General features: G+C 43.1%; 1 protein-coding gene across 2 annotated transcripts in view; it reads left to right on the top strand.

Annotated features, from left to right (window-relative positions):
* LOC118388477 (ephrin type-B receptor 2-like) overlaps window positions 1-25,859 on the top strand; it is a 150,531-nt gene that overhangs the window by 106,320 nt on the left and 18,352 nt on the right. For both annotated transcript variants that reach the window (XM_035777598.2, XM_035777599.2), the window contains exon 5: window positions 1,744-2,079. In XM_035777598.2, the coding sequence (XP_035633491.1) occupies window positions 1,744-2,079 (336 nt within the window). The remainder of the gene's footprint in view (window positions 1-1,743; window positions 2,080-25,859) is intronic.

The raw sequence follows: 25,859 nt of genomic DNA on the forward strand, positions 1-25,859 counted from the left end.
AGGATACCACAGATACCACAGATACCTGAGCACAAACAGTCCGGTCAGAGAGGAGTCCCTCACATACACCCAGCACTGACATGCTCATAGAGCCCATGCCAACAGGTCTGGCCCAACACACAGGCCACCCTCCCCTCCTCACATCACAGAACCCTGCTGCCCCCAGCCAAAGCAGAGGTTACTGGGCCAGGCCATGCAGCATTGTAGGGGAACAGACGGAGAGAATAGACTGGGCCAATATTCCTCTTGTCATGCCAATGAAGCCATTTGAATTGGAATTTGTGGTTAACGGAGGGTCTAAGAAAAGAGAAAGAAACAGTGAGGGAAATACAAGAGAGAGAGAGAGAGAGAGAGAGAGAGAGAGAGAGAGAGAGAGAGAGAGAGAGAGAGAGAGAGAGAGAGAGAGAGAGAGAGAGAGAGAGAGAGAGAGAGAGAGAGAGAGAGAGAGAGAGAGAGAGAGAGAGAGAGAGAGAGAGAGAGAGAGAGAGAGAGAGAGAGAGAGAGAGAGAGAGAGAGAGAGAGAGAGAGAGGAATATGCAGTATATACAGTGTGCTAAGAAAAGAGTAAGGGGGAGAGATGAGAGACAGGGGGAAGAGAAGTAGTGAGCGAGAGGGAAGAGAAGAGAGACAGCTCCTTTCACCACCCTGGCAGTTTAAAAAAAAATCTTCCCTCCTCTGTGAAAGGGAGAGGGAGAGAAAGATTTGAGCGCTTCCAACAAAGGAGATTTGCATAAGCCCGGCTCTGGGAGCAGAGCAGCTGAATGAGAAAGCAGCATCACATCGCTGGTATTAAACACAGCGGGCCCGGGCTGATTAAAGAAGGGAAACGGGCCCATTCGAGTGGCCCGCGAGCTAACTGGGGCCATTAGCTGCCCATCCCAACCCTCCCCGGGAAGGAGATGATGTTTACGAGGCTGTTTCGCATGATAGAGAGACACAGACAGACAGAGGGCCTCGATGGGCACTGCTCCAGGCCTGGAAGTCTCTTAATGGGAGCCAATTAAAAGGGCGGTTAAATAAGTGATCAATTCAGGTTTAGGAGTTTGTGGGCGGGGGGAATTTCCTTGTTTATCTCATTAGCCCTGGAGAGAGCATCCTCCCTAATTAGCTGCACATGCCCGTAAAAGATAAACAGTACTCATTGTGCATTTGTTTGGGCTCTCAGTCAAATGTGATGCCATGGGGAATGTTACTTTCAACCAGTGATGCCTCTATAAGAGGTGGCTGTGTTTGAGGAACAGTCACTTTCAGTCACTTTCTCTGTCTTGCAGTACGTCTACTTGGTGCTCTGCTGTACATAATTAACGGATTGAAACAGACGTGGCATAATGGACATCAAAAGTCACCTCATGTTGAAGATCAGTGTGTTTAAATGGGCATCCTATTAAATTGAGCATACCAGGCAAAGACCTCAAAGAGACTGTACTGTATTTGTAGGCGTGTGGGTTTTTGAGTAGAGTGGGTTTTTGAGTGATACTGGCTCTGGTATTCTCACCCCCCAGAACTCCAAGGACACAGGAAACATAATTCCCCTGCCAACATCTAAATGAAATGTCATGAAGTAGTGCTTTTGAACTGACTAGAGTAGATCGAGTCCCTACCATTTCTCCACAATTTTTTTTGTCTTTCACCTCAAGTCTGTAGGCAAACCATAGTCTACATATGAGACTTCTGTCAATGCTTCTCACATTCCACACAGAAACCAACTAAGATGTTGACTGTATGTTGTCTGTGTTTCTCCAGCGGTGCCGTCTGCTCCTCAGAATGTTCTGTCCATCGTGAATGAGACGTCTCTGATGCTGGAGTGGCAGCATCCTAGGGAGTCAGGTGGTCGTGAAGACGTGGTCTTCAACATCATCTGTAAGAGCTGTGGAGGGGGCCGCGGAGGCTGCACGCGCTGTGGCGACAACGTCCAGTTTGTACCCCGCCAGCTGGGTCTGACTGAGCCCCGGGTCTACATCAGTGACCTGCTGGCCCACACACAGTACACCTTCGAGGTGCAGGCCGTCAACGGTGTCTCTGACCAGAGCCCCTACTCACCACAGTACTCCTCCGTCAACATCACAACCAACCAGGCTGGTGTGTAGACCCTTCCTTATGCTCTCTCTGTCTCTCTCTGTCTCTCAATTAAATGACATTCAAATGGCTTTATTGGCTGGGGAAACATATGTTTAAATTGCCAAAGCAAATGGAATAGACAATAAACAAAAGGGAAATAAACAATCAGTAAACATGTTCTCTCTTAGCTATGCACGTGCGCAGGCGAGCAGTAGTCGTGAGACTCCGCCGGGACTGCTGCGCGGAACAAATACTGTATCAGCCCATAGAGAGAAGCACGAGATTGAACTTCACATGGGATGGGCAGGTTTTGCCTGTTAGTTAACACTATCAACGTTTCCCCGTTAGTTAACACTATCAACGTTTCCCCGTTAGTTAACACTATCAACGTTTCCCCGTTAGTTAACACTATCACCGTTTCCCCGTTAGTTAACACTATCACCGTTTCCCCGTTAGTTAACACTATCACCGTTTCCCCGTTAGTTAACACTATCACCGTTTCCCCGTTAGTTAACACTATCAACGTTTCCCTGTTAGTTAACACTATCAACGTTTCCCCGTTAGTTAACACTATCACCGTTTCCCCGTTAGTTAACACTATCACCGTTTCCCCGTTAGTTAACACTATCAACGTTTCCCTGTTAGTTAACACTATCAACGTTTCCCCGTTAGTTAACACTATCACCGTTTCCCCGTTAGTTAACACTATCAACGTTTCCCTGTTAGTTAACACTATCAACGTTTCCCCGTTAGTTAACACTATCAACGTTTCCCCGTTAGTTAACACTATCAACGTTTCCCCGTTAGTTAACACTATCAACGTTTCCCCGTTAGTTAACACTATCACCGTTTTCCCGTTAGTTAACACTATCAACGTTTCCCTGTTAGTTAACACTATCACCGTTTTCCCGTTAGTTAACACTATCACCGTTTCCCCGTTAGTTAACACTATCACCGTTTCCCTTTACTGTGGCAATTGTGATCAAATCAACGCAATATTAGCCACTTTCAATGCCACATACCGAAACAAAACAAACTATGCAAGATATTTTGTTGTAGGCAGAACGCATCAGAGTAGGATTCTATTGCATTGACACACACTACTCAACCGGTACTCTACACAGACAGGAGCGGCATCACCAATCAGAGCTGCAGTAGGCCTATATACAAATAGACCATGTGTCAAGCCCTAATCTTAGAGATCCTTTTTATTCTTTATTTTGGTTAAGTCAGGGTGTGACTAGGGTGGGTAGTCTAGTTTTTTCATTTCTATGTTGGCCTGTTATGGTTCCCAATCAGAGGCAGCTGTCTATCGTTGTCTCTGATTGGGGATCATATTTAGGCAGCCCTTTCCCACTGGGTTTTTGTGGGATCTTGTTTTTGTGTAGTGTCTGTGAGCACTCCATTACTTCACATTTAGTTTGTTTCTGTATTGTTTCGGTGAGTTTCAATAATGAAACATGTGGAACTCTACGCACGCTGTGCCTTGGTCTATTGATTGTAACAACGATCGTGGCACCAAGGCCATATGGATCTGTGCCATTTACTTGGAATTGGACTGTGTTTATAGCTGTGGTTTTGAGTAGATGCACTTGTTCTGAGATCAAAGCAAGAGCTACCAAGAGAATTCTCTTCGATTATAATCACAGCCGTATATATCCCCCCCCAAGCAGACACATCGATGGCTCTGAACGAACTTTATTTAACTCTTTGCAAACTGGAAACCATTTATCCGGAGGCTGCATTCATTGTAGCTGGGGATTTTAACTAAGCTAATCTGAAAACAAGACTCCCTAAATTTTATCAGCATATCGATTGCGCAACCAGGGGTGGTAAAACCTTGGATCATTGTTACTCTAACTTCCGCAACGCATATAAGGCCCTGCCCCGCCCCCTTTCGGAAAAGCTGACCACGACTCCATTTTGTTGATCCCTGCCTACAGACAGAAACTTAAACAAGAGGCTCCCACGCTGAGGTCTGTCCAACGCTGGTCCGACCAAGCTGACTCCACACTCCAAGACTGCTTCCATCACGTGGACTGGGACATGTTTCGTATTGAATCAGATAAAAATATTGACGAATACGCTGATTCGGTGTGCGAGTTCATTAGAACGTGCGTTGAAGATGTCGTTCCCATAGCAATGATAAAAACATTCCCTAACCAGAAACCGTGGATTGATGGCAGCATTCGCGTGAAACTGAAAGCGCGAACCACTGCTTTTAATCAGGGCAAGGTGTCTGGTAACATGACCGAATACAAACAGTGCAGCTATTCCCTCCGCAAGGCTATTAAACAAGCTAAGCGTCAGTACAGAGACAAAGTAGAATCTGAATTCAACGGCTCAGACACAAGAGGCATGTGGCAGGGTCTACAGTCAATCACGGACTACAAGAAGAAACCCAGCCCAGACACGGACCAGGATGTCTTGCTCCCAGGCAGACTAAATAACTTTTTTGCCCGCTTTGAGGACAATACAGTGCCACTGACACGGCCTGCAACGAAAACATGCGGTCTCTCCTTCACTGCAGCCGAGGTGAGTAAGACATTTAAACGTGTTAACCCTCGCAAGGCTGCAGGCCCAGACGGCATCCCCAGCCGCGCCCTCAGAGCATGCGCAGACCAGCTGGCCGGTGTGTTTACGGACATATTCAATCAATCCCTATACCAGTCTGCTGTTCCCACATGCTTCAAGAGGGCCACCATTGTTCCTGTTCCCAAGAAAGCTAAGGTAACTGAGCTAAACGACTACCGCCCCGTAGCACTCACTTCCGTCATCATGAAGTGCTTTGAGAGACTAGTCAAGGACCATATCACCTCCACCCTACCTGACACCCTAGGCCCACTCCAATTTGCTTACAGCCCAAATAGGTCCACAGACGATGCAATCTCAACCACACTGCACACTGCCCTAACCCACCTGGACAAGAGGAATACCTATGTGATAATGCTGTTCATCGACTACAGCTCGGCATTCAACACCATAGTACCCTCCAAGCTCGTCATCAAGCTCGAGACCCTGGGTCTCGACCCCGCCCTGTGCAACTGGGTACTGGACTTCCTGATGGGCCGCCCCCAGGTGGTGAGGGTAGGCAACAACATCTCCGCCCCGCTGATCCTCAACACGGGGGCCCCACAAGGGTGCGTTCTGAGCCCTCTCCTGTACTCCCTGTTCACCCACGACTGCGTGGCCACGCACACCTCCAACTCAATCATCAAGTTTGCGGACGACACAACAGTGGTAGGCTTGATTACCAACAACGACGAGACGGCCTACAGGGAGGAGGTGAGGGCCCTCGGAGTGTGGTGTCAGGAAAATAACCTCACACTCAACGTCAACAAAACTAAGGAGATGATTGTGGACTTCAGGAAACAGCAGAGGGAACACCCCCCTATCCACATCGATGGAACAGTAGTGGAGAGGGTAGCAAGTTTTAAGTTCCTCGGCATACACATCACAGACAAACTGAATTGGTCCACTCACACTGACAGCGTCGTGAAGAAGGCGCAGCAGCGCCTCTTCAACCTCAGGAGGCTGAAGAAATTCGGCTTGTCGCCAAAAGCACTCACAAACTTCTACAGATGCACAATCGAGAGCATCCTGGCGGGCTGTATCACCGCCTGGTACGTCAACTGCTCCGCCCTCAACCGTAAGGCTCTCCAGAGGGTAGTGAGGTCTGCACAACGCATCACCGGGGGCAAACTACCTGCCCTCCAGGACACCTACACCACCCGATGTTACAGGAAGGCCATAAAGATCATCAAGGACATCAACCACCCGAGCCACTGCCTGTTCACCCCACTATCATCCAGAAGGCGAGGTCAGTACAGGTGCATCAAAGCTGGGACCGAGCGACTGAAAAACAGCTTCTATTTCAAGGCCATCAGACTGTTAAACAGCCACCACGAACATTGAGTGGCTGCTGCCAACACACTGACATTGACACTGACCCAACTCCAGCCACTTTAATAATGGGAATTGATGGGAAATTATGTAAATATATCACTAGCCACTTTAAACAATGCTACCTTATATAATGTTACTTACCCTACATTATTCATCTCATATGCATACGTATATACTGTACTATATATCATTGACTGCATCCTTATGTAATACATGTATCACTAGCCACTTTAACTATGCCACTTTGTTTACTTTGTCTACATACTCATCTCATATGTATATACTGTACTCAATACCATCTACTGTATGCTGCCCTGTACCATCACTCATTCATATATCCTTATGTACATTTTCTTTATCCCCTTACACTGTGTATCAGACAGTAGTTTTGGAATTGTTAGTTAGATTACTTGTTGGTTATCACTGCATTGTCGGAACTAGAAGCACAAGCATTTCGCTACACTCGCATTAACATCTGCTAACCATGTGTATGTGACAAATACCATTTGATTTGATTTGAGCTGCATGTAGCCACGTGGGCACATTTTGTTCATATCCTTTGCTAGTTATTGAGTTATTATCCCAGTTATAGATCATGTGTAGTCAGCAATAGGGGAGTGAATGCTTCCTATAAGAGCATAAAACATGTACATTCCTAGACATCTTTGAAATCGAGTCAGGTAAAGACGTTTTTTTGATGTCTTAAAGGGGCAGTGTTGAGTAAGAGAGACATGCTTGAATAGTAGCCAATAGGCAGAGGGTAGCATCATTTGTCTGATTCACTGTAATAATGGTATTGGAATAATAATGCATGTTATTTTGTCAAGTGGTTTCTTGCATCAACCCCATTTCCAGTCACCTCCTTGTCTGAAGGAAAAGTGGATAAACAGGTTAATGTTCAGCCCTGCATGTTTTTTTCAAAAGTCTCATGGAATGTAGGTCTACATTTAACACCACATATTGGCTGCTACTGTAGGCTGAATGATGGAACAGATATGTCCATATTAAAATGTTATGAGATGCATTTTCTCCATTGTTGTTGATGGTAGGCCACTCTGGTAGGCCTACATTATGATCAAATAGCCACAGTAGCCTACTTGGCCACTGTTAAAACTTTAACTCAGAGCGGGTACAGCCTCAGTGATCACAGTAAACGCTTGCTGAAAGTTGCACAGATTTTCACAATGTTCAAGTTTGCGCTCAGCGGACCTGAAATTTTCTCAGTTCCGAGAAAAATTTGAGGGAACATTGATTACAGTCACAAAAGTAAAAAAATATTATAGACATTTCAAATGTTACATTATTGGCTATGTACAGTGTTGTAACAATGTACCAATAGTTGAAGTATGAAAGGGAAAATAAATAAACAGATAAATATTGGTGGTATTTGTAATGTGTGTGCTCCAGTGGTTGCCCTTTTCTCATGGCAATGGGCAACAAATCTTGCTGCTGTGATTGCACACTGCGGTATTTAACAACAGATATGGGAGTTTTATCAATGTTTGATTTGTTTTCACATTCTTTGCGAGTCTGTGTGAGCTGTAGGAAATATGTGTCTCTAATGTGGTCATACGTTTGGCAGGAGGTTAGTAAGTGTAGCTCAGTTTCCACCTCAATTTGTGGGCAGTGGGCACATAGCCTGTCTTTTCTCTGTCTGTCTCTGTCTCTCTCACACACACACACACACACACACACACACACACACACACACACACACACACACACACACACACACACACACACACACACACACACACACACACACACACACACACACACACACACACACACACAATGGTGCAGTCTAACTTTTCTCTAGTGTGGAGTCAGTATGCAGATCTGTTCTAAATGGAAGTGAGAGGACTGTTGCTGATGTCTCAGGCAGGGTTTGATGGCCTGTTGGTCCTCAGAGAGTGAGCTCATCAGGGGTCTCAGACAGAGTAGCTGAGTGAGCACTACTTTCCCTCCCCTGACTGCTGCTCAGTGATTATTGTCGTAACATCTCAGGCCCTCACTTTATCCACCCACTCAGTTCTAATCTTACTTTGAAGCTTATAAAGTCTTTGGTAATATGCCTTGAATTCACTGTGATCCCCATTCCCTCTATGAGTTACATTATAACTGCACCCAAAACAGTAATTGGACAATTAGTAAGAGACCACTGTCTTTCCAGTGAATAATAACATTTAATCAAAAACAGGTGTGTGTGATTGGCCTACCTTTTTCATCTTTGGGATCTTGGAGAAACATGCTCCAATCACTGGCTGTCTCCTGTAACTATGGTAGCTGTGCATGTTTTCCACTGTGTGCTTTGTGGTTGCAGATGACTGCACCTCAATTATTTCATCCAAGCAGCAGCATTGATTTGCTCTTTAATTGTCTGTATGAGACGCATCATTTGGTGTGCCAGGCTGTGCACTGATGACTGGGGATACGAGCTACAGGCTTTATCTACGCTATGGCTTTGTGTCCTGTTGGCAGTATGCGTAAGTGCCTGTCATCTCTCATCATCTGACTGGACTTCTATGGCTGGGCTCCCCAAAGCCCTATGTTACTGTGTATTATTAAAGTGGACATTTTGGCTATATATCAACTATACAACTTCCTCCTCCTTTACCTCCTCCTTTAGTTCTTAAGCTGATGTGACTCCCTATGTTTCAAGCGAGGGAGTTGGCACAGCCAGAAGAGGACTGGCCACCCCTCATAGCCTGGTTCCTCTCTAGGTTTCTTCCTAGGTTTTGGCCTTTCTAGGGAGTTTTTCCTAGCCAACGTGCTTCAACACCTGCATTGCTTGCTGTTGGGATTTAGGCTGGGTTTCTGTACAGCAATTTGAGATATCAGCTGATGTACGAAGGACTATATAAATACATTTGATTTGAGATGCAAGGAAGATCTAAGGTATTAAAGAGGCAGAAACAGTTATGCATTTTGCGGAATACAGTATATGTATTATTAATCAAATGGCCGCCCGGACTATTTACACTGCTGCTATTCACTCTTTATTAATCTATGCATAGTCACTTCAGCCCTACATACATGTACAAATTACGTCGACTGACCTATACCTGTATATAGCCTCGTCATTGTTATTTTATTGTGCTCCTTTTTATTTGTATTTTTTACATTAATTTGGTAAATATTTTCTTAACTCTTTCTTGAATTGTACTGTTGGTTAAGGGCTTGTAAGTAAGCATTTCATGGTAAGGTCTACTACACCTGTTGTATTCGGCGCATGTGACAAATAAAGTTTGATTTGATTTAATTTGATATGTGCCTCTTACAGCACATGTTTGACACATTTGAAAACAGTATACAATACTATACCGCCTCCTTTAGAGTCAGTCAATTAATAATTATTGAAAGCATCTCTCAGATGAATTAATATAACTGGCTAATTTAATGTTTGTATTGAAAGAACCACCTCTTTTTGATAGTGTGATCGTGAGTGGTTGTTGTGTGTGTTAATGAGGGACCTCAGAGTTCAGTAAAGCCTTTTAATGAGGTCCCTGCCTCAACTCTCCCTCACTGGGCCACATTAAGTCTGCCGCCCCTGCCCCAGCCTTCTCTACTACCCCTCCTGAACCCACCTTCCACTGCCGTGGGGTCTTGGCGGAAATTGGGGGGCCCTGCGCCGTATCCACTGAAGTAGCCGTCACTTTGGATTACAGCGCCAGGGCTACCGTTAGAGAGTTGTGAAAGAGACTGAACTCTGGCTCAATCCCCCTCTTCCTGCCCTGTGACCAGCCGGGCTCTTGCCTGGGATAGAGAGGCAGAGTGCTGTGTGGTTCCACAGTGGGCTGGGGTCAATGGGACCAGGGGCCTGTAATTGCATCTGGTTTGGGAGGCTTGGAGGTTACATAAACATCATGTCACCCCTAATTAACAGAGCTGCCGTCGTACCTCCCCCTTACGTTACGGAGAGAGAGAGAAAGTGTGTGTGTGTGTGTTTTAATCAGACACGTTTGGACCTAAAGCTGTACCAAGCATTTAGCTGCATCCACAATAATATCTGCTAAACTGTGTATGCAACCAATAAACATTGATTTGATTTGATTTTCAGGGGGGCGGGTGTTCCTTGAAAGAAACAAATAAAAAAGTAAATTGGATGTGACTTGTGTGAGTGTTTTCCTCTCATGTGGATGGCTCCCGTCCTCAGCTGTTGGGACTTGTTGACGAGGGGAAAATTAACAGGGTGTGAGGAGACGAAGGTAAAAGTTCTCATTCACCACCCCCAATCAGCACATAACTACAGCTATAAACAATGATAAGAGAGAGAGGGAGAGAGACAGAGGGAGAGAGACAGAGAGAGAGAGACATAAAGAAACAGAAGGGGGTAGGTAGAGTAAAGCAAGGGGGAGGGCGATAGAGGTCATTTGATGTGACCCTGAGGCAGCATGTCTGTGGCAGAGAAGGGGCGGCAGAACAGAGTGGGTTTTGTGAGACACAAAGGTTTGATGATGACTTGACAAGCCCTCAGATGAGCAGTGATGCCTCAGCCTACCAACATACACAGAATACTTTCTGCAACCCTCTGGTAATACTATTTGATCTGGAATGTTAATACAGGAGTTGCTTGCCTCGGTTATATTGCTTTAGTGATTTATCTGCTGTGTGGCATGGGAGCAGCCTTAACAAGGACTTATTGAGCAAAAACACTATGTTTTATTGAGGCTGTCTCCTCTGGGGCTGGAATGACACCCCTGGGCTGTGGGAAAGCCCAGAAAACACCCACACACATGTATAGGGGACAAACGGCTAAAGACAAAGCTGGCCTTTACCTTCCATTCATAATGATATATTTTAATTTATTTTTATTTCACCTTTATTTAACCAGGTAAGCTAGTTGAGAACAAATTCTAATTTACTCTTGCTACCTGGCCAAGATAAAGCAAAGCAGTGCGACACAAACAACAACACAGAGTTACACATGGAATAAACAAGCGTACAGTCAACAACACAATAGAAAAAAAGAAAGTCTATATACCGTGTGTGCAAATGGAATGAGGAGGTAAGGCAATAAGTAGGCCATGGTAGCAAAGTAACTACAATTTAGCAGATTCACACTGGAGTAATAGATGAGGAGATGTGCAAGTAGAGATACTGGTGTGCAAAAGAGCAGAAAAGTATATAAAAACAATATGGGGATGAGGTAGGTAGATTGGGTGGGCTATTTACAGATAGACTATGTACAGCTGCAGCAATCGGTGAGCTGCTCAGATAGCTGATGTTTAAAGTTAGTGAGGGAAATATAAGTCTCCAGCTTCAGTGATTTTTGCAATTCATTCCAGTCACTGGCAGCAGAGAACTGGAAGGAAAGGCGACCAAAGGGGGTTTTGGCTTTGGGTTGACCAGTGAGATATACCTGCTGGAGCGCATGCAACGGGTGGGTGTTGTTATCGTGACCAGTGATCTGAGATAAGGCGGAGCTTTACCTAGCATAGACTTATAGATGACCTGGAGCCAGTGGGTCTGGCAACCAATATGTAGCGAGGGCCAGAGCATTCAGGTCGCAGTGGTGGGTGGTATAAGGTGATTTGTTAACAAAACGGATGGCACTGTGATCGACTGCATCCAGTTTGCTGAGCAGAGTATTGGAAGTTATTTTGTAGATGACATCGCTTAAGTCCAGGATCTGTAAGATAGTCCGTTTTACTAGGGTAAGTATGGAGGCGCGAGCGAAGGAGGCTTTGTTGATTCAAGATTTGATTTTGGATTGGAGATGTTAATATGAGTCTGGAAGGAGAGTTTACAGTCTAGCCAGACACCTATGTATTTATAGTTGTCCACATATTCTAGGTCAGAACCATTCAGAGTAGTGATGCTAGTCGGGCGGGCGGGTGCGGGCACGAACGGTGGAAAGGCATGCATTTGGTTTTACAAGCGTTTTAAGAGCAGTTGGAGGCCACGGAAGGAGTGTTGTATGACATTGAAGCTCGTTTGGAGGTTTGTTAACAGTGTCCAAAGAAGGGCCAGATGTATACAGAATGGTGTCATCTGCGTAGAGGTGGATCAGGGAATCACCCGCAGCAAGAGCGACATCGTTGAAATATACAGAAAAAAGAGTCGGCCCGATAATTTAACCTTGTGGTACAAATGAAGGTTAATCATTCATCACACACACATACAGTACCCAATCTCTCTCTCACTCGCTGTCTCTCTCTTTCTGTTAGCCCACATTCATCATTTAGGGGATAAAATGGTTGCTAAAACCATACCATTCCCCTCTGATTGTTTAATCAGACCCATCCCCGACAGCTCACTGGCAGCATGTAATTTTGTCCTGAGCTCGAAAGGACAGAGCGACTGCTGGTCTAAGTTCACTTCACTACCCTGGTCCGACATATACACATGCACACGCAAGCACAAACAATCACACACACTCTGAAGGGCTGTTTGATTGAATGACAAACACAGACAAGCCCAACACCAGAGCTGTCAATGAGTGACCGATATGAGAGGAATTACGGTTATCACTGTGTCAGTCATGTCTGACGGGAAAGTCTTTGACACTACTCAAAAATATATGTTTGGGGTGACTCACAAAAAAAGATGATGAGCACATAGAATGTCGTGTCCCATTTTGTGTTGTCTTACAGGCAGTGAATCACGTTTATTGTAGGTGCAGGGGTAGTCATATTTCAGCTCAATAGTGATTATCCTGGCTATCAGGAGTTACAGTGCGGTAGCAGCAACAATATTCACCCCTCCCTCAATCAAAACCATTATCATTCTGCGTGGAACTACCATGGAGCCCTGCAGTCGATGACGAAGACCTCCATATACCCATCTATGCTTCTGACTATGTTCTGTACAGTGTCTAGCTCTATTAAATTGTAGAGGACGTATTTGTTTAGGCGTTTCATTAGCCCAAGGCGAGCCAGGGAAGCTGCTGCTAATAGAGGGAGGAAGGGGAGACTGAATTGGTTTCTTATCAAGTGAACAGCTCATTGTGGGACTGTAATCTGGTGCACCACTATCATACAACTGGGGAAGATGTACCACTTCATTATCCCCCAAATTGCCAGGCCGGACTGTAACCAGTCCTCTAGAGACGAACTGTAACCAGGCCACTAGCTTCCCTGGCTCGCCTTGGGCTAATGAAACGCCAAAACAAATACGTCCTCTACAATTTAATAGAGCTAGACACTGTACAGAACATAGTCAGAAGCATAGATGGGTATATGGAGGTCTTCGTCATCGACTGCAGGGCTCCATGGAAGTTCCACGCAGAATGCACATTTTTTTGATTGAGGGAGGGGTGAATATTGTTGCTGCTACCACACTTTAACTATTGATAACCTGGACCATTTCCCTGTTTGACCGCTCGGTTTTATGGGTATTTTGACACATCTACTGTGAGGATTTCGTACACTTGATTCTTCGAAGGTCCATTCCTCGCCATTAATAATTTATGCTTGGCCTTTATATTCATGCCTTTTAAACACCAGCTTTGAATAAGGGGAGGGTGTTTTCCACTCCTCTGCTGTTGGTGCTGTAGTGCTGCTGACGTGTCCAGCATACCGTACACTGGTTCGAGAGAGGCAGAGAGATACTTCCAGACCAGCCAGTGTAGGATGCAGGACGTGTGACAGTGACAGAAGTTGTCAGGAAGGGCACATATGGAAGGTGCCAGTGTGGGTCAGGCGGCCAGACAGACAGGAGGCTTCTGTAGACACCTGGAGCACAGCCCAGCCCTGACAGAGTGGCACAGCTCTATACATCAGGGCTCCAGCCAGCACTGCAAGCACATACTATGGCTACTACTTGAGACCAACTAGTGGAAGGAGAGATAGCAGAGATTGTGTGATTGTGATTTGCATATGGTGTTAGGTATGCAGACTGCGGAGCTAGCTGACTGTAGGGTTAGATGACTTTAGATGAACTACGCATTCAATATGCATTTAATTACTTCATGCCCTTGCTAAAAGAATTAGAGCATAAACTGGCAGCTTAAAGCTTGATGAACTGAAAACTCGCTTGTGTAGCTTTACTGCGTTGGAAATACAAGGTTCATGTTGCAATGCTTTATACAAAGCTACATACTTTATTCAAACAAAATGAGAAATGTATGACTGTGTTTTGGCAAAACAAAAATAGAAAAGCAAAAGTCATATACTTCATACTGGGGTGACAGGTAGCCTAGTGGTTAGAGCATTGGGCCAGTCACCAAAAGGTTGCTAAATCAAATCCCAAATCCCCTGATCAAAGCAGTTAACCCACTGTTCCTAGACTGTCATTGTAAATAAGAATTTGTTCTTACGTGACTTGCCTAAATAAATAAATACTGGGGCCATTCTACTGGGTACGTGCAGTTGGTTTTATCATAGATCTAATTTTACCGAATATCTTAAGAAGAAAGAATTAAGAACTCAGCGATAGACATTGCATGAGGACAAAGTTGTGTAAGAAGATCAGGCCGTTTTGGGCCAGTGGACTTTAAAGTGTTGTTTAGTAAGACTGTGTGGCTGGAATTACTTGTTGTAGGCCGCATTAGCTCTGATTGATGCTGAAATGCGCAAATAAATTGTGCTAATGCAGTCATTTATACACTGTTGTTATTGCCCCCAAAGCATAGGTAACGACCTTTTTAACATCTTTGTTAGGAATTTGTTCATATGACAGGTTAGAATAATTGACTCCAAAAGGGATCGTGCACAACAAGATTTTCTTTCTGATTTTCATGTTGAAGTGGGCATTTCTATTTATGAATGAAGACAATTAAATGTCATGCCAATAGCAAATGATATATCTGTAATACAAATTATAGTGTTTGGGTAAATACCCCTCTTCAAGCAAGTGTATTGTGCTAAGGGATATGCTGTTTTCCAGCACACATTGTGCTCATAAATGATCAGGCTCATTCTGTTATCGCATGTATTTCTCCAGTTCAGTTTATGTTTTTCTGTTTGAGAGGAAAGTGGGAAACAGTAAGAAGGTGGTTGTATTACCTCTCCTTCCCTCCTCCATGCCTCTCTCCTCTCCACCTCTGGTCTCAGTCCTCTCCTGGTTGTTGAAATATCAGAGAGAAAGATGCTCTCAGAAATATTTATGTATTACATTTCTGCCTGATATTTTTGGAATTGCTTTATTTTCTATTTCTGGAGCCCAGTAATAAGAATGACTGCTTTTATGTGCCGGAACAGACGAGGAATGAAGTGTCTTCTCAAAGCAAATGTACAACTGAGAGATGGGATGTGGGTATATAGTAAACACACTGACTCATACACACACACATTCACATACACACACACACTTCACACAACGAGGGGCAGGTCTGTGTCAACTCAGACACACCACAGGCACACCACTTTAAAAGATGTTGACGTGCAATTATCTGTTATGTTTACAGAAGCGTGATAACTGTAATGAAAAGTGTAGAAAATCCAATATTGACATAATGAATCACACTGCAACAAAACAAAGTCTCTGTTGTTTAATTTAAACTTAAATATTTTTCTCGGATTCTGAAGGACTAACACAATCTCAAACTCAATTTGTGCAAATATGTACAAAAAGTATTTCAGCAGATTTCGTGCGTTTTTATGTTTTCGTGGAGCTTAATTTGTGTGAAAAGACCATTTTATGAGCCGCTTCGTAGGAAAATGCACACATTTTTGTGCAACTTCATTCAGAGGAAAATACATTTTGTTGGGGGGAAAACTTCGGAACAATCTTTTGAAAGTTATTAGACCAATGCATGATGTTCAATGGTGTTCTACACTGCCTTTTTTTGTCACACATTTATTTATACATAAAAAATGAAAATAAAACAATATTGTTAATCAACCAGGTTGTCACCGAAATAATTATATAATAGTAGCCTTACGTAGTTTTTTTTTTTTAATGCCAACACTGTTTTTCTGTGCTTGTTGTCACTTAATACTTTGGAATATTGGTGCACTAATAGTCAGAATGGCCCTTTTTATGTGTAGGCAAAAGTAGATCTACACGATTCTTTTCATATGGCATTTCATATTTCGTGGAGCCTACATTTCACCATTTATTTCATAATGTATTTTATACAAGGCTGTGTCAAATTTTAAGAAGGTTGCCAGATTGGGGAAAAAAGACAGATTCTAATTTTTGTGGTTATCACTGAAGGTATTTGATTGGGGAATTTTTATTTTGTGAAATTATAATACACTCCATAATACACACACACACACACACACACACACACACACACACACACACACACACACACACACACACACACACACACACACACACACACACACACACACACACACACACACACACACACACACACAATCAAGAGGGGCCTGGCTTCGTCCTTTATGACTGGGAAAGGGCTCGATTGTAGGCCGTAGAAAATCCTACATCAGTCAATCAGTCAAGTTGAATTATAAAGCCCTTCTTACATCAGCTGATGGCACAAAGTGCTGTACAGAAACTCAGCCTAAAACCTCAGACAGCAAGCAATGCAGGTGTAGAAGCACGGTGGCTAGGAAAAACTCCCTAGAAAGGCCAGAACCTAGGAAGAAACCTAGAGAGGAACCAGGCTATGAGGGGTGGCCAGTGCTCTTCTGGCTGGGCCGGGTGGAGATTATAACAGAACATGGCCAAGATGTTCAAATGTTCATAGATGACCAGCAGGGTCAAATAATAATAATCACAGTGGTTGTAGAGGGTGCAACAGGTCAGCACCTCAGGAGTAGATGTCAGCCTGGACAGGAAGATCACGTCAGTGATTCAACCCACTCAAGTGACCACCCCTCCTAGGGACAGCATGGAAGTGGACCAGTAAGCCAGTGTCTCAGCCCGTAATAGGGTTTGAGGCATAGAATCCCAGTGGAGAGAGGGGAACAGGCCAGGCAGAGACAGCAAGGGTGGTTCGTTGCTCCAGTGCCTTTCCGTTCACCTTCACATTCCTGGGTCAGACTACACTGAATCATAGGACCTACTGAAGACTTAAAGGTCGAGACCAAGTCTGCGTCTCTCACATGGATAGGGAGACTATTCCATAAAAATGTAGCTCTATAGGAGAATGCCCTGCCTCCAGCTGTTTGCTTAGAAATTCTAGAGTCAGTAAGGAGGCCTGCGTCTTGTGACTATAGCATAGGACCATAGGTATGTACGGCAGGACCAAATCGGAAAGATAAGTAGAAGCAAGCCCATGCAATGCTTTGTAGGTTAGCAGTAAAACCTTGAAATCAGCCCTAGCCTTAACAGGAAACCAGTGTAGATAGGCAAGCACTGGAGTAATATGATCAAATTTGTTGGTTCTAGTCAAGATTCTAGCAACCGTGTTTAGCACTAACTGAAGTTTATTTAGTGCTTTATCCAGGTAGCCGGAAAGTCGAGTAGTCTAGTAGCAGTAGTCTAATCTAGAAGTGACAAAAGCATGGATACATTTTTCTGCATCAGTTTTAGACAGAAAGTTTCTGATTTTTGCAATGTTACGTAGATGGGAGAAAATCTGTCTTGATATGTTCCTCAAAAAAGAGATCAGGGTCCATAGTAACGCTGAGTTCCTTCAGTTTTTTTAGACGACTGTACAACCATCAAGATTAATTGTCAGATTCAACAGAAGATCTCTTTGTTTCTTGGGACCTAGAACTAGCATCTCTGTTTTGTCTGAGTTTAAAAGTAGAACATTTGCCGCCATCCACTTCAGTATGTCTGAAACACAGGCTTCCAGGAAGGGCAATTTTGTCACATCGAAATGTACAGCTGTGTGTCATCCGCATAGCAGTGAAAGTTAGCATTTATGTTTCCGAATGACATCACCAAGAGGTTAAATATATATTGACAACAATAGTGGTCCTAAAACAGAGCCTTGAGGAACACCGAAATTTACAGTTGATTTGTCAGAGGACAAACCATCTACAGAGACAAACTGATATCTTTCCGACAGATAAGATCTAAACCAGGCCAGAACTTGTCCATGTCGACCAGTTTGGGTTTCCAATCTCTCCAAAAGAATGTGGTGGTCGATGGTATCAAAAGCAGCACTAAGGTCTTGAGCACGAGGACAGATGCAGAGCCTCGGTCTGATGCCATTAACTTCTTGATGCTACCCATCCCTTTAGCGGGATCATTTTCGTCAGCGCAACAGTCAAATAATATTACAAAAAAATATTCATATTCATGAAATCACAAGTGCAATATTGCAAAACACAGCTTAGCCTTTTGTTAATCCACCTGTCGTCTCAGATTTTGAAATTATGCTTTACAGTGAAAGCAATCCAAGCATTTGTGTAAGTTGATCAATAGCATAGAATAACATTATGTACACTAAGCATTAAGTAGCTAGGTCATGAAAATCAGAAAAGCAATCAAATGAATCGTATACCTTTGATGATCTTCAGATGTTTTCACTTACGAGACTCCCAGTTACACAACAAATCCTTTTGTTCCATACAGATTATTTTTATACCCAAAATACCTCCGTTTGTTTATTGCGTTATGTTCAGAAATCCACAGGAAAGAGTGGTCACGACAAAATAATATCCATAATGTCAACAGAAACATGTCAAACTTTTTTTTATAATCCATCCTTGGCCGCTTTACTCTATAGCGCAAAACTCACTCTGAGAGCCCCCACCTATCCACTTACGCAATGTGATCTTTCACGCTAATTTTTCAAAATAAAAGCCTGAAGCTATGTCAAAAGACTGATGACACCTTAGGGAAGCCATAGAAAAGGAATCGGGTTGATATCCCTTTAAATGGAGGATAGGCATGCATAGGAACAGAGAGGTTTCAAAATAAGAGGCACTTCCTGATTAGATTTTCCTCAGGTTTTCACCTGCAATATCAGTTCTGTTATACTCACAGACAATATTTCTACAGTTTTGGAAACTTTAGAGTGTTTTCTATCCTAATATGACAATTATATGCATATTCTAGTTTCTGGGGCTGAGAAATAGACAGTTTCAAATGGGTATGTTTTTTAGCCAAAAACTAAAATACTGCCCCCTACACGCAAAAGGTTAAAAGGTAATTTATCACCTTCACAAGAGCAGTCTCAGTACTATGATGGGGTCTAAAAAAATAATGAAGTGTTTCATATACATTGTTTGTCTTCAGGAAGGCAGGGAGTTGTTGCGCAACAGCTTTTTGTAAAAGTTTTGAGAGGAATGGGAGATTCGATATAGGCCGATAGTTTTTTAAATATTTTCTGGGTCAGGGTTTGGCTTTTTTCAAGAGAGGCTTTATTACTGCAACTTTTAGTGAGTTTGGTACACATCTGGTGGATAGGGAGCCGCTTATTATGTTTAACATAGGAGGGCTAAGCACAGGAAGCAGGTCTTTCAGTAGTTTAGTTGGAATAGGGTCCAGTATGCAGCTTGAAGGTTTAGAGGCCATTACTATTTTCAACAGTGTGTCAAGAGAAATAGTATTAAAAACACTTGAGTGTCTCCCTTGATCCTAGGTCCTGGCAGTGTTGTGCAGACTCAGGACAACTGAGCTTTGGAGAAATACACAGATTTAAAGAGTCCGTAATCTACTTTCTAATGATCATGATCCTTTCGTCAAAGAAGTTCATGAATTTATGCTGAAGTGAAAACCATCCTCTCTTGGGGTTTACTGCTTGTTAGTTAGCTTTGCAACAGTATCAAACATTTTTTTTTATTGTTCTTATTTTCCTCAATTAAGTTCGAAAAATAGGATGACAGAGCAGCAGTGTGGGATACTGCACGGTACTGTCTTTCCAAGCTAGTCGGAAGACTTCCAGTTTGGTTTAGCGCCATTTCCGTTCCAATTTTCTGGAAGCTTGCTTCAGGGCTTGGTTATTTTCTGTATACCAGGGAGCTAGTTTCTTATGACAAATATTTTTTGTTTTTAGGGGTGCGACTGCGTCTAGGGTATTACACAAGGTTAAATTGAGTTCCTTAGTTAAGTGGTTAACTGATTTTTGTAGGTAGGTGGAGGGAGTCTAGAAGGGCATCTTGGAATCTTTGTTGCCTGGGAATTTATAGCACGGCTTTTGATGATCCTTGGTTGGGGTCTGAGCAGATATTTTTTTTGTGATTACAAACAAATATGAATATTAAAGTCACCAAAAATGTGAATATTATCTGCCATGACAACAAGATCTGATAGGAATTCAGGGAACTCAGTGAGGAATGCTGTATACGGCCCAGGAGGCCTGTAAACAGTAGCTCTAAAACGTGATTGAGTAGGCTGCATAAATTTCATGACTAGAAGCTCAAAAGAGGAAAATGCAGTCTTTTTTTGTGTAAATTGAAATTTGCTATCGTAAATGTTAGCAACACCTCCACCTTTGCGGGATGCGCGGGGGATATGGTCACTAGTGTAACACAGTAAATTCATCAGGCTTAAGCCATGTTTCAGTCAGGCCAATCACATCAAGATTATGATCAGTGATTAGTTAATTGACTATAACTGCCTTGGAAGTGAGGGATCTAACATTAAGTAGCCCTATTTTGAGATGTGAGATATCACAACCTCTTTCAATAATGACAGGAATTGAGGAGGTCTTTATTCCAGTGAGATTGCTAAGGCAAATAAATTTAGTTTTTCCCAACCTAGATCGAGGCACAGACACGGTCTCAATGGGGATAGCTGAGCTGACTACACTGACTGTGCTAATGGCAGACTCCACTAAGCTGGCAGGCTGGCTAACAGCCTTCTGCCTGGCCTGCACCCTATCTCACTGTGGAGCTAGGGGAGTTAGCGCCCTGTTTATGTTCGTAGATACGATGAGAGCACCCCTCTAGCTAGGATGGAGTCAGTCACTTCTCAACAGGTCAGGCTTGGTCCATCTAATTAGACCAGAACAGGATGGATCAAAAGTTACTCATATTACTGGTTTACATCCTAAAAAAGGATAGTTGTTTTTTGCTGCATAACACACATATAATTTGTCTACCCATGTGATGTGGATCATTGTCAGGTTATTTTATATTTAAGCTTCAGTAACAAAATAACACCATGGTTGTAATAATACTTTAAACAGGTCGTATGTAAATGTGTAGAATGTGTTTGTGTTGGGTCCACACTGGTAAGTTAATTTATTTCAAATAGACAGTCACAGAGGATTTTCTTCTGAATAACTGGTAAGGGCATAGCACTTTCCATTCAGCTTCAGGCAACTTTGATGTGAGGCTTGATCACACCTGTAGTGACTACTTCTATCTGTCATGCCCATTGCTGCTTATCCATTGTTCACTAGATATACCCAACACAATGTGGAAAAACAGAATGCTTCCCACCACTAGATCACATAACTCGACGTGAGCTGGATGTGATCCCAACGCAGCCACCAATGTAGCGTAACAAAGTGAAAGCTGCAACAGGGACTTTAACCAGGGCTCATATGTGGCGAGGTGAGCTCTAACGGCCGTTGCCATGAAATCCTGGGCAGAGGCAGTTAGCCTACAATGCTGACATATGCTTTGTTACAATAGCCTAAGTACATAACATGATTGGCACGACCATAATAAATATAATGAAACGGCCTTGGAAGTGCCATAAGTGTAAGCCAACATAATTCAATATTTTACATGAACCTGTTTAACTGCATTGTTATTGCTTAATTGATCACCAGGGGAATTTAAACCAAACTGTTTTTTTGTTGTTGCTGGTGTTCTGTTTCCCCCAATTTTTTATTAATTAATTTCCCATCATGAAAATGTATCCCCGTTCCCCAATCAAATACCTTCATCGATACCACAAAAAAAATGACATTCAGCTTTTACTCCAATCTGGCAACCCTCGTAAAATCTGACATAGCACCAGTATCCAGAAGTATTAAGGGAAAACAAGCATAGAAAGAAGCATTGGCATTAATAATCCAATTTTAAAACGTAAGGCTACTATTATATTATAAGTATTTTGATGACAACCTGGTTGATTAATAATATTGTATTTTTAACGAGTTTGTTTTTTGAAAGATGTGGGACACAAAAAAAGGCAGTGTAGAACACCATTGCCCAAAATGCATTGCTCCAGTAACTTTCAAAATATTGTTCTGAAGTTTGCCCCACAAAAATTACTTTTCCTATAAATGAAATCGCACAAATGTGTGTATTTTCACACGGAATAAGCCACACAAAAACACATGAAATCTGCTGAAATATTTTTTGGTACATATTTGCTTGAATTGAGTGAGATTATGTTGGGAGGATCGCTTTCTTTGCCTCAACAATCTTAGTGTCCTTTCACAGGTTGTCTATCCTTTCAATGCATCATGTGACATTGGTGAGGTCAAACGCATGAATCTCTGAGTGACATGCACATGTCTCTCCCATGATTCTCTCCGAGTTTGTATATTTTAATTGAGTTCAGGACCTTTTCAAGATGAGATCATCTTTTTTTATCCTGACCCATTGTGTCATATAGTAACTCCTTATCTGTTAATGCAGATAAGCAATGTATCAATGGGTATTAAAAGTTAATTTCTATGCAGTGTTACTACAACAGATGTTCTGTATCCAGTCTTTCAGTGTCCTGTATACAATATATTTTCCAGGACAATAGTTTTGTATTATAACATCTATCTTCTCAAGCCCTTCTGAAGACACCTTTTAAGGTCAACAGTGGCTTATCCACTTGACAAAGAGATTCATAGAACTCATTCAAGGACAATCAAAGTAGTAATAAAACCCACATTTGCAGTCCTTCAGATTCAGTGATTCTTCCTCACTCCTCTATTTCCCTGGAAAACCTGCTTTAGAAGCCAGATGCAGAAAATCTAAATAAACTAATTGTGGCTAGCCTAGAGCCTGTGAGTCAGAGCACTGAGGCTTATCCCTGTAGCGTACTGCTAAAACGATTGTCCAGACTGAATGACCAATCGGGGCCAAGCCCAGCAGTGTACATCTGTATTATTACAAGTGACTGCAGAGAGAGTCCCCACCCTGCCCCTCACCACTGTTCCCTCGCTTCTCTCATATCTCTGCTTTGGACCTCTTGGGCGAGCAGAACTACTTAGCGGCGTGGTGTGATTAGATTAGACCTAACCTCCCGTAAGGTTCTGCAAACGTTTTAAGCCCTTGGAGTGCCTATTTTAGAATTAGCTTATATTGTGTATACTAGTGCATTAAGTCCCCAATCTTTTCAAGCGCAGATGGTTTAAAGCTTGATGAACTGAAATCTTGCTTGTGTAGCTTTACTGCATTGGAAACTCTTTGGAGACGTAAAAACCCACAATCCATTGCAGATGGGGAAACAGGGCCGTCTGCCAGTGTGCTAAAAGTACATGCAAATACAGGCCTCTGCCTTTAAGAGCTCTCGATGTGCGGCTCGTAAACGGAGAGCATTCGGAGGGAGAGAGAGTGAAGGCAGCACCAACAGCCTGTTTAGAAGGCTGCCTGGCTGCATAGTGGAGGAGCAGCTGGCTGGGCCCATTGGGAGAGACGGTGCTGTGGGGGAAACAGATTTTTACTGTGAAAGGGGATGGGGATTTACGAGTGCTGACCTGTTCTCGCTTCCTTCCCCATCCTCCCCCAAATCATAGCTTTGCTCCCTGTACCAGAACCTCAAATCAGAGCCACATGGTCATAGAGCACGCTGCACATAGGCAAGTCAGATATTCAAAGAGAAGTCCTAAATCTAAGTCACTTTCACAGATTCAACAGCCAAGATGAATGGTTGACTCTTCTGTCTCTGCAATCATGTATTTTTCAGCAGACTTTGACATTTAATTTGGTTTTGGTTGTAATAGTGCAGGGTTTTAAAGATGGGAAGGGGAACAAAGGGAGAAAGGGGAAATCACTCGAGGTGGCATTGTCTCTCCCAGCCACAAACCCCAAATTGTGATTACTATAATAACTTTGCCTCCCACCCCTCGGAGTACGGCTCTGTAATGGTTGTCTGCCTTTTTTTTTATGGTGGCTGGAACTCCAGCTGGCCCACGTGGTCCTGCGCCCAAACTCAGGCTCTGTCCAGGCATGGGGGCCCTCTCCCCACCTGCTTTCCTGCCTGCCTGTCATCAAAGGCCAGCCTGGTTTCAGTCCACCAGCTCGCTTAATGAAGATGCCATCATGCTCAGAAGGGTGCTCTGTGGAGAACAGAATCAATAGGCTGAGCTGAAAGGAGACCAGCATTCTTAGGGGAAGACAAGGAGGGGAAAGAGAGGGAGGGAGGCCATGCCCACCAAACGAGTGTAGCAGAATAGAAGAGAACAGAACAATAGCAGCAGAGATATTTATTTACAGACTGGGTAGAGGATGTAAATGGGATAGATCAGGGGGCTCAGTAAATTGCTTCTCTGTGTTTGCAGGAGTATGCCCCATTAAATCGCCATGGATTTAAATGAGTGGAAATAACTCTTAAGCCCATCTTTGATTGATTATGGAAGTTACTAGGTGTTCAAACACAACAGTAAAATGACTATTGGGATTTTGCACAAAATAGAGCCTTTTATATTCAGCTGCTGGGCCCAAGCCAGAGCGTTATGCTAGAATAGAGAACAAAGCCCCAATGTCTTTTATCAGATCCAAGACCTTGTATTAATACTGAGACTGTAAGTTAACTCTGTGACAACAACAGGAGTTCTTCACATTAAACAGCACTGACAAATACTATTTACAGTAATGCACTACTTAGGGTTTCTCTTCTGAACCGTCCACAACCCTCCCATCTAGAGAGAGCTCAGTAATGTATTGAGTTACTTTCCAAACATTTTTGGATGTTATTCAGAATGTCTGGGCCTGGATGAACTTAAGATAAAAGAATAGAAACGTTATCTGTTTCTGATGAGTTTGTTCATAGACTCACGCTCTCTCGGAACCCTCCTTTGTGCTGGATGATTGTTCCAATGTGTCAGAGTACAAGCCTTGCCAGGAAAAAGTTAAACACCTAGGATTCTAGATAAATAGTCCTCGTCGCTGTAGCGTTACAAGGAGCAATCGTTTGGAAAGCTGGAATGCTCCACCATGACTAGAATATTTTACTAGCAGTGATTATCACCCTGTCTCCTCGTGGCAGGGACTCTGCTGTTAGCCCTCTCTCTGCTGGAGGATCAAGTGGAAAATTATATAATTACTGCAGTACAGTCGACACGCTACACACATTTTTCCATAGCAGCAGTAACAGTAATGCTTCCATCTTCTTAGATCTCTGTTGTACTGTTTATTTTTTCCTCAATAGTTATTATTGGTGTGATACAGACATCGTGTTCTTCATGCTTCAGTCCGGAAGACATCCCATCCCGTCTGTTAGAGTAAACCACAATGTTCTGCGTGGAAAGCTTTCATCTTGGCATGTGTACCATCCTCTGTACAATGAGACATGCACTGCCTTTGTCTGTATGCCCTGCCCGGGATTAGGTTACCAGAGATGGCTACACCTCTTGTTTAATGGAAATGCTATGCACAAAAAAGCATGTGGCATGCAGTCCTGAATATATGTACATCCGTAACGGGATACTTGTGAGTTCCCCGTAGAGTGACTATTTGCCTTATTATGACAGTAAACAAACTCAACGAACAGTGAGATTGAAGAGATGCCTGTGAGTAGTCTATTCTCCGGACTGGTTACTGTATACACTACCTCTGTATACAGTACCTCTGTATACACTACCTCTGTGTCTCTGTGAAGGGGATCATGTACGGTGCATTCGGAAAGTATTCAGACCCCTTTGCTTTATCCACATTTTGTTACGTAACATCCTTATTCTAATATTGATTACATAGTCCCCCCCCCTCCTCACTCTACACACAATACCCAATAATAACAAAGCAAAAACAGGTTTGTATACATTTTAGCAAATTTATAAAAAATGAAATAATGAAATATCACCCTTACATAAGTATTCAGACCCTTTATTCAGTACTGTGTTGAAGCAGCGATTACAGCCTCGATTCTTCTTGGGTTTGACGCTACAAGCCTGACACACCTGTATCTGGGGAGTTTCTCCCATTCTTCTCTGCAGATCCTCTCAGGTTGGAATGGGAGTGTCG

The sequence above is a fragment of the Oncorhynchus keta genome, chromosome 10 (genome assembly GCF_023373465.1).
Source record: "Oncorhynchus keta strain PuntledgeMale-10-30-2019 chromosome 10, Oket_V2, whole genome shotgun sequence".
In the NCBI taxonomy this organism is placed as follows: domain Eukaryota; kingdom Metazoa; phylum Chordata; class Actinopteri; order Salmoniformes; family Salmonidae; genus Oncorhynchus; species Oncorhynchus keta.